We start from the raw sequence: 14160 nt of genomic DNA, 5'->3' as shown, positions 1-14160 counted from the left end.
TGCTTAAACAGACAAAAAAGTCACAGCCAGCAGGCACTGCACCACCACACATAGTCCCAGTATTACTATCCAGTCTGAGCTGTATTCTCTCCACCGCAATCACCCCCACACTCCAAACATCAGTTGCAACTTAAAACTGCTGTAAAAGATTTGCTACTTGAGCATGTGCTTTTAAACCTCTATACTGCTACTTAAGGCATGCACACCCACTGCACAGTGGATCTGTTTTTAAATGCCCACACCTACATTTACAAAGATCAGTCTCCACTGAACATCCTTAAAAGGTATGCAATTCTCAGAACTGATATCATTTTCAAGCTCTAAGAGCAGGAACCAAATGTTTATCTTTCTGTTGCCCAGCTGGAAACATAAAAGCCTTGAGAGCTTCCAGGTACAGAATTTCACTTATTTTTACTACTCCTTCTGCAACAGCTGACTTAGAATAACATCCGAGTTATTTCCAAGCTATCCATTACAGTAATTTAAGCACTTAATGCCAGGTAGAACAAGACTCCAAGAGTTGTAGCCAGCTAAGTTGTACTCAGAGGAGACCCACTGAAATCAATGAACTCAAGTTAGTCACGTCCATCAATTTCAGTGGGTCTGCTCTGAATATGACTTAGTTGGATAGAATCCCAAAAAAACTTGCAGTATAATAAAATATAACAGCCTATATGAAAGTGCATCATAGTGCAGCTGGAGTATAATGAACACCTCAAATATACAACATTAAACTGTTTCAAGATAAAAGCATAGAAACCATTAGTGACTGGAAGCCATTAGAAACTAAAACACCTGGGCAGGAGTAAAAAAGAACATTTGCCATCTCATCCCACTTTCTACCAACTGGAGACACCAGAAAATATTAATGCCTATTTTCTCTGTGCATCTGCTTAGAACTGCAGATTCACAGAGGAACCCTGCCCCTGTAGCTGTCAGCGCTCATCTGGGGAAAGAGGTCATGGGTGATGATAGGAGATGAGCGACGGCAGTTTATGTTTGAGGACACCCTTCTACAAGACAAAAACCTCCTTCGTATATATATGCTTGTTCTTAACTAAAGACTCATACAATGGGAAAAGAAGATTACATGTTTTAAAAAAACAAAAGGAATACAATGGAGCATTTGGCATTGATTTGAAAAAAGCTTAAGACTACTAGGTTGTATTTTAGAACAAAAGTCAAATATTTGTGATGTATAAACTGCTTTTCTTTATCTTGCTGCAACTTTTCACCATACTTACTCCATAGTCACTAGCTAAAATGTTGTAAGTTGTTAATACAACATCCTGTCTTGAAAGTACCGCTGGATCTTTGCTCCGCTCCGAGCCATAGTAAACGTAAATGTTCAAGTGAACACCCGGATCCACATGTTGTTCAAACTGATCCTGAAATAAAAATTAACCAGATGGTTGCGATTAACTGATGGCTCAACAACTGACATCTGTCAAGAGATTTCTAAGCTATACTACAGTCAGGAACATAGGAATCATAACCCTTGGTGCATCTAAAAAAAGGTATAGGGACCCCTGACCATTAGGTCCAGTCGTGGCCGACTCTGGGGTTGCAGCGCTCATCTTGCTTCATTGGCCGAGGCAGCCGGCGTACAGCTTCCAGGTCATGTGGCCAGCATTACTAAGCCGCTTCTGGCGAACCAGAGCAGCACACGGAAACACCGTTTACCTTCCCGCCAGAGCTGTACCTATTTATCTACTTGCACTTTTTGATGTGCTTTCGAACTGCTAGGTTGGCAGGAGCAGGGACCGAGTAACGGGAGCTCACCCCATCGCGGGGATTCGAACCGCCGACCTTCTGATCAGCAAGTCCTAGGCTCTGTGGTTTAACCCACAGCGCCACCCGTGTCCCCTTGGGGCATCTAGCTCAGTACTATATTCACTGACTGGCAGTGGCTCTGCATCTTTCAGAAAGGAGGCACTCCCAGCTCTACCTGGAAATGCTAGGGATCGAACCTGAGACCTTCTGCAGGCAAAGCAGATGCTCTACCACTAAGCCATAGCCCTTCCTGATAAAGCACAGTAAGAGTAAGCCTAATTCAGATTTATTGTGACTACAATGGAAGTTGTTCTGCTGAAAAAAAATGGGAGCAACTTGCATACTATAGTTTCAAGGCTGGAGGCACAGTCAACATTAGAAATACCCAACCCATTCGGTTCATCATCAACCGTCTTAAATTATATTACTCTGGCTGCAATTCTATGTTTACCTTAGAATAAGCCCCAATGAATTCAATAGAATATATGAATAAATATGATTACGCTTTAAATCTTGGTTATGAACATTTAGGCTGTATTAAAATTCTAATCCCCATATATCTTCATTTTAACATTCTTTTTAGAAGTTAAGATGCCATATTTTTATCTTAGAAGTTAAGATGCCATATTTTTATCTTAGAAAAGCACAATTGTTTAAATTTAACACCTACAATCCAGTTACTTAGGACAGAAAGTGGACAAATGATCAGTGTTGTCCCCAGTGTCTCTTCACCTTCATTTTTCTTATGCTGAATAGTAACAACACCTTTGAAGAGGAAAAACAACAATTAGCAATGTAACTGCACAGTGATTACTTCCATGTAGTCCTCTTTAGATGTATCCAGTCAATTTGCAATTATTTACTATCATTTCTAATCCTAAGTTTGTATTATTCCCATTTTTGCTTTAACTACTGCATAGGAATCCAATCATTTACACCAGTAGTTCCCAATTAGCTAAGTATTGCAGACCCCCCTGTTTTTCAAAAGCCAAGCCATGGACCCCTTACTTCTGAAAATTTTGATACCTCTATGATAGTTTTTGTTATATTAATGGTGCCACAGAGCCCCTGGGTGGGTTACATAAAGCCCCTGGGGTCTGCATACCACCAGCTAGGAATCATTGCTTTACATGGTTCAATCAGTCCAGAAGTTTCAGGTGTCTTCCTTTCCTTCCCAACTATAGGCTTGTTAAAAAGTATACTGTGTAGCATTTCGTGTTAAGTGGCATTGTAAAAGGAAAAGCTTAATAGTTTGGATACCTTTTTTCTTTGTCTTTTTTGAAGAAATGGCTGGTTCCTCAAGAGCAGAAGCAAATGCTTTATCCTCTTGAATATCACAAGAAGCTGTGAAAATGTTTTATAACCAAATAGTCACATACATTTGAAAAATGAAAGTTCCTGTTTAAATTAGTTAAAATAATCTGTTTATACAATCACGTGAGAACTCATACACATACTATCCGTGCACTGTCTTCTAGGTATAAAGAAGATGAGACCTATAGGTTTAGCCACCACAATTAATACAGATATTACAGTTCATAGATCAAAGATTATTCTTCCTAGCTTAGAGCCAGTCCTGATTCAACTAGACCACAGGCCAGTTAATTCAAATACCTAAAGCAGCGCATCCATAAGAATGATGACAATGTGCAAACACACATTCACTTGCACCATGCCAACAACCATGTGTTATGCACATATGGTTAAGTTTTGCAAAAAGTCACACACACTCTCTGTTAGAAAGGTCTCATTAGGGTACTGTTATCAGGTTTTATTGGGAAGGGGGAACAATAAATTTTTGACAGTAGTATTTTTTAAGTACTAGCATCATACCTTTTCTTCTCTTTCTTGTTGCCGGAGGCATTTTTTGCACTTTGGCTGGGAAAACAAGAAAAGTGTTAACACAGTGTGGAAATCAATAAAGTTGTTAAAACAAATGTAATGACCCCCCCCCAAAAAAAATAATAAGTGAAGCTCACTTTCCATTATTTCTGTGTTCTGCTCTTCGGGCTCTGAGTCACTGCTTACTGTATACTTTGGCTTTTTGCCCATAGCTCTAAAGCATTTAGAAAGCAAAAGGATTACAATGAATAGAGGATTTCACAAGCGTTTAACTGATCATTTAGATTGATAGGGTATAGAGATAAATTTACCAAACAGTAGCATTGAAGAGAAATTACGCTAGTCACCAAATGGGCCAGAATAAAGATAACCTTGCAACATGTTTCGCACATCTAAAAAACTCATTTGATTTCACTCCAGAAAGCAACCTCTCTCCCAAGAAACACCTCCTCTCACACACAGGGGAGGGGGAAGAGAACAGCTCAGAAGTAGTTTGCAATTGACTTATAAGAACAGATAAAATCTGCTTACCTCTTTGGATGGGTTCTGGATGACTGAGATGGAAGAGACTCACTCTCCTTTGTATCAGAAGCATTCAGCTGCAGGCCAATTCTGGGTGCTTAACAATAAGTATTAAAAATCAAAACAAAAAAAACACTCCATGATTTCTCTAACAACTTATTATTAGTTAATTAATTTAATTAATTAATGTTGCATACCACCCTATTCACTAGATCTCAGGGCAGTTCACAACATTAAAATCATGGTGTAAGAAACAGAAAATACATAATAAAAATAATTACAAAATAAAAGCAAAGACAAAGGCAAGCCAATAATTCCCCCTTCCACAACACGTCATAAATTTAAGCTATTGGTGATCAATTAGGATATTTAATGTAAAAAAAAAAAATTAAATTAATTTGTACTGAAAGTTGTCATCTGACTGAATTCAAAACAAATGTGATTAGTTTCTAGATCAAAATTACCTTCTTGGTCTTTTTTCACAGCAGGAACACATTTCTAAAAGAAAAATAAACACACTGAAATGGCATCTAAAATTTAGTTTAAAAACAAAACAAATCTTATGGAAACATACTTGAAAGAACACGTGGCTAGCACAGCTCTTCAAAGTACCAGTTACTACATTTTCCACTACTTCAGACAGTTCCAGTTATTCAGATAATACACTCACCTCAATCAATCAATCTAGGTTTCCCAAAATTTACAACAATAAGCTGTAATTTCTAAAACACTGTATATTTTAGATCCTCCCTGTAAATTAAGAATACAGTTTGTTTGTTTGAATTTGTTCCTTGTTTTCTAATTGGCTGCTGTTGTCCCATCTTCTCCAGAAGATTGCAACATTCGGACCATTTTCTCTGAGATTTTAAGTCTCTTTCTTGTAGTACAGTACAGGGTTGGTACATGGTGTCTACTTAGGAAGCACCCTCTAGTGGCCTTATGGATTTATACTGAATGCATCAGACATGTTGCCCAGAAACATAGCATTTTTAGGGCATTACAATATTTTTTGTTCAGAAATGCAACAAAACAATTCCAATATGCCCCAAATGTTAACTAATCTAAGCCAACTAGCAACTAGGTAAATTTATACATCTATGTACTTTTGAGAACAACCTGTAAGAAAAAAGATTACTGAAGATGGCACTTGCTGCTAGAGACACTTTCTACTTTGCTAGAATTTCTGACAAAATGTGGCGCTTATCCTACAGAATAATTTAGGCTGCAATCCTATACTTGCTAAGTTGCACCGAAATCAGGACACACAGAATTGTGAGGCATGGCTATTTATATCTGCTCTCTCTTATTCTCGACAGAAGTGATCCATATCTACACAAATACCTCCTTCTGGAAAACTGCCAAATCCTGAACCTTCTGAAGAGCCTTTTCTTTGGGGCTGCTTTTGGTAGTCTGGATAAAACTTACTGCACAAGAGGTGATAGAACACATTTTATTTACAGTTTTTATTTTGGTATTTTTGTTTTTTTTAAGAAACTGAGTCATAGGGATGGCTTGGCTAAAAGTCCAAGTAACATGTAGAATTCAAATAAATTAAATTCACATATATACTGTATATAGAGAACAAGACCAAATATTCTACAAGAACATCAGTGACATATCATTCCTTCTTTCTTGCTTTACATATCTGCATTATTTTTGTCTTATAAATATGAGAAGTTGGAACTGATACAATTCAAGCAGGGGTCTGATATTAACAGTAAATTACCTTAATAGGAAATATCTTCAGTTGATCACTTTTCTGTCTAACAGGAAGAGGTTTGCCACCATGGAAGTTGCTAAGTATCACAGCTATCATAGTAAGTGTTTTACCCTAAAATACATTGAACAATTTATTAATATTGTTTCATATGATAAGTTTGTATTATTTATTTCTTTTTTATACTGCCTTCCTCAAAGGAGCTGAAGGAAGCATACATGCTTCTTCCCACTTTTATTGTCATAATAAACCTGTGAATTAGGTCAAGTGAGACGCAGTGACTGCCCCAAAGTCACCCACCGAGTTTTGCAGTTGAGTAGGGATTTGGATCCTGCCAACCTAGCAGTTCGAAAGCACGTCAAAGTGCAAGTAGATAAATAGGTACCGCTCCGGCGGGAAGGTAAACGGCATTTCCGTGTGCTGCTCTGGTTCGCCAGAGGCTTAGTCATGCTGGCCACATGACCCAGAAGCTTTATACGCCGGCTCCCTCGGCCAGTAAAGCGATACGAGTGCCGCAACCCCAGAGTCAGTCACGACGGGACCTAATTGTCAGGGGTCCCTTTACCTTTACCTAGGGATTTGAACCTGTATCTCCTCAGTTACAGTCTGACACTCTAGCCCAGGGGTAGGCAACCTAAGGCCCGGGGGCCGGATGTGGCCCAATCGCCTTCTTAATACAGCGTGTTTTTACATGAATAGAATGTGTCATTTTATTTAAAATGCATCTCTGGGTTATTTGTGGGGAAAAGGAATTCATTCTTTTTTTCTTAATATAACCTGACCCACCACATGGTCTGAGGGACGGTGGACCGGCCCACAGCTGAAAAAGGTTGCTGACCCCTGCTCTAACCACTACACCACACTGGCTCCCAGAGGCAACATTCTAATATGACAATTACCAAGCCCATGTCATCTGCCAATATTCCTCCAAGAACATTTTCTGGCCGCGTTTTTTCAGCAAAGTTGGTAATTGTATTGTAGAAGTAGTTTTCCCTCTCTTCCCAAAATGGAGGCAACTCCTTGTTGTTCTCACGTGAAATCATCCAAGCCAAAGCTTGCTTCTGATGTGGAAGTAATGGAGTTACAACAGCCTGAAAAATTAAGGTGTCATATTATACAAATTTTCGAAACAGAAACCACAACCTGTAGCTGAGAACTTACTAGCATTTTGCCAGTGTTTAACGTGTGCACTAACACACTATCAATGTGACATGCTGGATATATTACCTTTGCTGCTTCTACTTCACGTGTTTTATCACCTTCCTTCAGATCTTCAAAGAGTTTGTCAAATTCAGTCTTGAGCTAGAATTGTACAGAGAAGTTAGACGAGGTAATATACCCCAAAGCTCTACTCCTATTAAAAGGAGTTTAAAGTTCAGCAACTCAAATTCTAACAACAAACATGCATTGTACCTGTTCAGTTGTCATTTGTACAGCAGCATGGACCGGAGCACTGTAACTTCTTCCAGCTTTGCCATATTTCTTGCTAGTCCCAACGCTAAATTCTGAAACTGAGTATCATTTTTAAAAGGGGGGGGGGACTAATCAATGACTGCAAATGCTCTCCCATCATCAGTAGACCAAAACTGCTTTATATTTACAGAGATTGATGTGATCCAAAAGAAGAGAAGTTTAATAAGCTAAGAAATGCTTCATGTTTTGATTAAAGGAATTTCTATTAAGTATATGTATAAAATATTTATTTAACTTACTTTTTCCTGGAGGAGCTAATTTAAAGCCCTGCATTGTTAGTCGATCAAGAACCGCTTGCTTATTTTCTGCTTTCCCCCAAAAACTCAACTGTACTGGCATAGTGAAAGTATTCTTTGCTCCAGAAGGAACAACCCTAGACAAAAGGAAAAACATTACATTATTACATTTATACCCTGCCCTTCCTTTTAAAAAACCAAAACACTGGGACAGCATAAAGTGCGCACAAATAGCTGGGTTTTTTTTATCTTCACAACAAACGTGTGAGGTATGTTCGACTGAGACACTGACCAAAGTTGCCAAGTAAGCATCATACTTGGGTGGAATTTGAATCTCAGCCTCATCAGTTCTAGTTTTACCTATAACTACCACAATCCTAAAATGAACTATAAAAGGAGCCTAGAATGCAATGGAAAGGGAATGAAGGGGTAAGGGGGGGGGCTGATTTTAAGAGTGGAGAGAATTAAGCGAACCACCTGTTTCTACTATTTACATATACAATACTACTGCAGAATCAATATGTTAGTGTTGTTGTTGTTTAGTCGTGTCCGACTCTTCATGACCCCATGGACCAGAGCACGCCAGGCACTCCTGTCTTCCACTGCCTCCCGCAGTTTGGTCAAACTCATGTTCGTAGCTTTGAGAACACGGTCCAACCATCTCATCCTCTGTCGTCCCCTTCTTCTTTCCCAACATCAGGATCTTTTCCAGGGAGTCTTCTCTTCTCATGAGGTGGCCAAAGTATTGGAGCCTCAGCTTCAGGATGTGTCCTTCCAGTGAGCACTCAGGGCTGATTTCCTTAAGAATGGATAGGTTTGATCTTCTTGCAGTCCATGGGACCCTCAAAAGTCTCCTCCAGCACCATAATTCAAAAGCATCGATTCTTTGGTGATCAGCTTTCTTTATGGTCCAGTTCTCACTTCCATACATCACTACTGGGAAAGCCATGGCTTTAACTATAGGGACCTTTGTCGGCTTGTTAGTAGTACGCTTCAAAAAGGTATGGAAATTCAGTGGCAAAAATTAATTAAATTCAAAGGTAGGGAAAACCTTGGTCTTTAAAACCTAACCTTAATTCTGCAATGCTTCAAGAGATAGTAGAATAACTATTACTTATATATCTGGTCTCAGTTCTAAACCTCAATGAACTTATCAATCTGTGACAGATTCAGTAAACCACTTCATGTTTGCGAGTTTGTTTACACTATACTATACCTGTTCAACATAAGCCACCAGCACAACCAGCAATCAGATACTGAGACTTCTTAGTTTATAGAGTTTGCTTCCTGTAAATTGTGATTCTACTTCCAGATACCCCACTTTATTTATTAGAAACTAGTTTTAGTGGCACAATCAGAATGATTCACATCATGTAAACAGTAGCAAACATTTATTTTTACTAACTACTACCAATGGACTGCTGTTCAAGAAAACAACAGGGGAAATAGCCCTACATTTACATACTTACCCTTCCACCACTGCCAACTTGTTGTCCATGATGTATGCCAATGATGCTGCCAGCTCTTTTTTGATGTGGCCTACCTGGTCTCCATTCGCATTATTTACTTTTACAGCATTCTTGTCATATGCGTTGTTAGGCTCTCTCTGGAGTGCAACCATTTCATTATTATTGACCTGCAAAATTAGCCTTCACGTTATTTAAAATGTAGAAAATACACAATAAAATACACAAAATACAAAATACAACCAAAATATGTTTAAAACACTGTTAAGGCAGTTTTACCTTTACACCATATATTTTTTGCTTCCAATGTTTTTTACAGTAATATTAAACACAATGAAATTTCAAAGTAATAAAATCGTCCATATGCCATTGCTCAGAGAGCAGCTGAAATTTCTTTAACGTTGCAAAAGAATTTGAATATGACAGCCTGACTTGAAGTGAAGGTGGAAACTGTTCAATTCATTTTGGAGAAAAATGCAAAAGCCCTTGTTCTAACAGGAAGTTTTTACAGTACTAGAAACATTCTATATATAAGCTAAAGAAGGATTGAGGATTTCCCTCAACATTTCAGGTAGGTACATTAAACTTCAGAGCAGTCTTTAGCCTCAGTACCCAAGTGTATAATCAAAGTTGGAACATTATAATATGCTACAATGCTTCAACTTAAAGAAATACACTTCTTTGTACAATTAACACATTGGGAATCTGATATAAGATACACACACAGTGGAAGTGTGGATCTTGCTTGCAATACCAGTCACCTCGCAGAAGTAGAGTAAGGTCCAAATCTGTTGTAGAATAGGCTCAGTGAACAGCTCTGGATGAAGTTATACACACAAAAATAAGTTCCACCTTGAAGATTTTTATATTACAAACCACCCTGCAATCTACAGATGAAGGGTGCTATAGAAATTTAATTACCTCACCTCAACTGAATTTGAGACAGAGGGGAATTCCCTAATCAAGGCACCACCATCAAGAACATCTATTTACAGCCTTAACCCATCATATGATGTGACTACTTGCAATCATACTTTAAATTTGGGTTTGCCCAGTTCACATGTAAAACAGGAGTGGGGCTATTTAAAAGGCAAACAATATAAATACCCCCATCGGTGCCATCACTCTTCCCCTTTCCTACATAATCCTATTCACAAGTAATGGCTAATGGTCAGGGATGATGGGATTTGTGAGTCCAACAACCTTTGATGGACACTACATTGTCAAAGCTTAGCCATCCCTGAATTACCCCCCACCTCGGAATTACAATTAAAGTGCAAATTACTTAATGCTTCAGTCGCCTCTGCTCATTACTGGGAGTACAAACAACCTGGTTATCTAGAATTTATATAACATACCTAGTTTTTCCTTTCAAGCAATCTAGTTCTCAGTTACTAATTTGTATTCCTCCTGTACTTACCACTCCTGTATAATACCGCAATCCAACCACATTGCCTCTCAGAGTTCCAAATAAGATAGCTGAATCCGTATCTTCTTCAGTCACCATAGTAGCATCTGATCCCATAAGGTCTTCTAGGCTGGGATAAAATTCTCGAGTAAAAGCATTGTAATGCCGATCTCCATATATATCAGGATCCAATTCCCATTCAAAATTGCTGGGGGGGAAAAAGAATTTTTAAAGAACTTCATTTGGAATTGTTTGTTATTGGAGGCAGGGTGTTCAATTGATAGGTCACTTCCTAGTTCACACATATGAGCTCTTTTGAAATACCTTCATGGGCAGAAATGAAAGCTGCTCAAAGACATTGCTGGAGAAATGTTTTGATTCAGCTGGGATTAGGCTTAAATCTATTTCAACCTACCCCAAATGACTGGCTGTTGCAGGGTGAGGAATTAAGAAGGGGATATGGAGAGGCCAATACCCTGACCAGGAGCTGCACACTGTAACATTTTGTTGTTTAATCTGTACTACCTTTTGGTTTGTACATGTTTAGCAACGTTTAGCTACCTTTGGTTTGTGCACGTTTAACAACCAATACTGCAATCTTTGTTTGACATCTTTGAAGTTGGCACTTTTTAAGCAATTCAAAAAAAGGGGGGAAATCTCCCACACACATGCACACATGTGGGAGAAAGTGTCTAAGTGAGTTCAAAGTCTCCCCCCACCCCACCCCCAAATGTGGGGAGAACACAAATTAAACAGAACACAAAGAAACCTTTAGCACAAGCAGTTCAGATAACCACCATCGCTACTACTGTCTCAACAAGGTAAACTTGTCAACAGTTAGCCAACCCACTAGCAATTAACCTACCCATCAAACTTCCAATCAGTTATGAATTCAAAACGTGTAGACCTTAGGCAAATCTCTCTCGCCATCTGCTACCCATTTATGGAACAAAAATGTTAAAAAACCTAAAACATTTTTCGCCCTATAGGATGCACTTTTCCCCCTCCAAAAATGAAGGGGAAATGTGTGTGCGTCCTATGGGGCGAATGCAGGCTTTCGCTGAAGCCTGGAGAGCGAGAGGGGTCGGTGCGCACCGACCCCTCTCGCTCTCCAGGCTTCAGGAAGCTCTCCGCAAGCTGTGGGAGAGCTGCGCGACTTCGTGCAGCCCTCCCACGGCTTGTGGAGAGCTGCCTGTTCTGGGGGCTGAGGCCGGGGGAAACTTGGGCTTCCCCCGACCCAGCCCCGCGCCTGGGGGGGGGGGACTAGGTGCGCCCTATGGGCCGAAAAATACGGTACTTCAAGACAGTACTGAAAGAATGAGGAGTTCAAAGAAAGGAATATAATATGTTCCACATTAGACAATAATCTTGGGACTGTGAGACCAAATAAGCTTGTTACCGGAAATGGTGACTCTTTCCAAAAATTACACTATCCTATGCTTATGATCCCCTTTCTGAATGCCTTAAGTCTACTATACAGACCAAACTAGACATGACAAAGATATTCTATCCCAATTCAGTATAAAATGTGGGTCGCAATTCTTTTTAAAGCAAAAGGGGTGTGCATATGTGCAGTAAACACTTTTCTCCTCAGCTGAGTGTTGATACCAAGAAGCACACTTGGGAGAAATACACTGGATGATAGAGTAGCAGCAGCTATAAGAAGGTAAGTGCCAAGAATGTGATGAAGGGTTTGCTCCCTCTCATGTTCTGAAAATCAAACTACACACATCCTGCTTTTATAAGCAATTAGGGCAAACACAGGTATGAAGAAATGGGCCTGTCAGCGCTGAATCAATGTTACTTCCAAGATGTAGTTGCTGCAGCACCAAACATACTTGGACAAGGGTGCCAAGTTGAATAAAATATTGGGGGGCGGCAGGTAAGCACCACCCCATATTACTGACCACATGATGCGGCTCACCCACCCCATTTGAATGGCAAGGTCCACCAACTTGGGGGGGCAACCCTCTCAAATATTTTATTGGGGGAGCAAAGGGACCATGGCCCCTAGGAGTTGGCTCCTGTGTACTGTACTTGAAGAAGAAATGTGAGAAAGAAAGAAATTATTAGGCCAGAGCGAAGAGGTGGATCAAACCGGAAATGCAAGGGCCAGGAATGAGAACAAAGTCCTTGATGATATAAACAGAGTCCCGGGAAACACCATCCTTGCGCACATATATCGGTCGAGGTTAAGTTTCTGTGACACAGACCTTTCCTTTACCCTAGCTTAGTAACACAGCACTTAACCAAATTCATTTTCTTCCTTTTTCTTCTTTTTTAGGGGGAAGGCGGCTCTTGGACGCTTGTTAGCATTTTTGAAATATTTATTGCCCTGATTAGCAATATTATTATTAAATAATAATTAAACAATAATAATAATAATAATAATGCAAAACCAAATTACAGGCTAAGACCGCAGCACAAGGCACCGCTCCCAACACCCCGCCAGGCAGCCGAAGAGCTTCTCCACCAGTCCCCAACCAGCAGGACAAGTCTTGCCTAAAGAGGCAGAAGGAGCACGACCGGTCCCGGCCCCATAACCCGAGAGGCCTAGTGCAAAAGCGGCAGGGGAGGCGGAGGCAGAAACGGCTGGGAATTGCAGCCCCTTCAAGTCAAGGCCTCCTTTCGGGGAGTGGACGCGGGAAGACCCCCCCTCCCCTCCCCGCTTCGTACCATTTATAATTCTTCCCTGCCTAGGCCCTCAGGGACCCGCCCCCCCCCCCACAAAAAACCCCACCTCATGAACCTCCAAGCCATGACGCGGCCGCCGGACTCCTAAAAGCCGCTCTGGCAACGCCCCGCAACAGCGAGAGGACCGAAAAAGCCCGCCACGCGAACGTCGCCGAGAGAAGAACCTGCACATCCGCCTCAGAGCTTCCAGAGTCAGCCAACCCGGTTAAAGCGAGAAGCCGCAGCTCCCAATCCGCGAAGAAGCTGGGCGGGCCGACCTAGAACGCCCGCTGCCGAATGGCTGCTCTTACCCGTCACTCGCTTCCGCGCGTCCAATGAAGCAGGCCGGGAAGGATGGGCCCGCCGCGCGAGAGGGGTTATGGGGGCGGGGCAGCTCGGGTTTCCGAAACCAAAAGAGCATGCGCCCTGAAAGCATAATAAGGAACGCACGTGACTAAGTAATTGCCGAAGGATGGATTTCGCGCCTTCTGCGTCTTTTACTTTTGCTAAGGCGCTTGAGTTACTGCTTCTCATAGCATGCCCGGTTGTGTTGAATATGTTATATTTGGCATGGAAATCTGATGAGTGTTGTAGTTGTGTGCATGTTTTTTCAATATACAATGATAATCCACAAGTGTGTGTGATAGGAATCTTGAGGTCTTAGCTATATGTTCATAAGTGTACCAACCAATCACATACATAGATAAGCACAGGAAAACCGACCTGGAACCATTTTTGATTCCTACACTGTCCCAAACTGACCAAATGTTTTCTCTGCAAGGTCAAAGGAAAATGGAAAAGCCTCCCCATTGTCTTTTCCTTCAATGTCTTAAGGGTATGTCTGTGTTTGAATGGAGTGTGAGCCGGTGACATGGCCCAGGAACTAAGTATTTATCATTACAAAAGACTGGCCAGGCTCCCCAGGCAATCCAATCAAGTAACCTGCCAGACAGGACATAAACAACGACAGGAGAAAAACAACATTCAAATTTCTGTTTCAGACCGCCTTTTCTGTGATGTGGGTTTGACGTATGTGGGAGGGGTCTTAGG

At 40.8% G+C, this 14160-nt stretch overlaps 1 protein-coding gene across 1 annotated transcript in view; it reads right to left on the bottom strand.

The window, feature by feature from the left end:
- HLTF (helicase like transcription factor) overlaps positions 1–13337 on the bottom strand; it is a 28546-nt gene extending 15209 nt beyond the window's left edge. The window contains exons 1-15 of the mRNA XM_081190091.1: positions 13178–13337; positions 10450–10645; positions 9033–9199; positions 7567–7700; positions 7268–7365; positions 7082–7156; positions 6754–6945; positions 5864–5968; positions 4602–4635; positions 4147–4234; positions 3753–3829; positions 3607–3651; positions 3034–3117; positions 2444–2538; positions 1245–1388 (exon numbers count right to left, since the gene is read on the bottom strand). Coding sequence (XP_081046217.1) covers positions 1245–1388; positions 2444–2538; positions 3034–3117; positions 3607–3651; positions 3753–3829; positions 4147–4234; positions 4602–4635; positions 5864–5968; positions 6754–6945; positions 7082–7156; positions 7268–7365; positions 7567–7700; positions 9033–9199; positions 10450–10645; positions 13178–13197 — 1554 coding nt within the window. The 5' untranslated portion in view covers positions 13198–13337. The remainder of the gene's footprint in view (positions 1–1244; positions 1389–2443; positions 2539–3033; positions 3118–3606; positions 3652–3752; positions 3830–4146; positions 4235–4601; positions 4636–5863; positions 5969–6753; positions 6946–7081; positions 7157–7267; positions 7366–7566; positions 7701–9032; positions 9200–10449; positions 10646–13177) is intronic.
- Between the last annotated feature and the right edge of the window lie 823 nt (positions 13338–14160).

This window comes from Podarcis bocagei (assembly GCF_964188305.1).
Source record: "Podarcis bocagei genome assembly, chromosome: 4".
Lineage (NCBI taxonomy): Eukaryota > Metazoa > Chordata > Lepidosauria > Squamata > Lacertidae > Podarcis > Podarcis bocagei.
The sequence above is the reverse complement of the archived record's forward strand: the minus strand, read 5'-3'. Positions and strand labels throughout refer to the sequence as shown.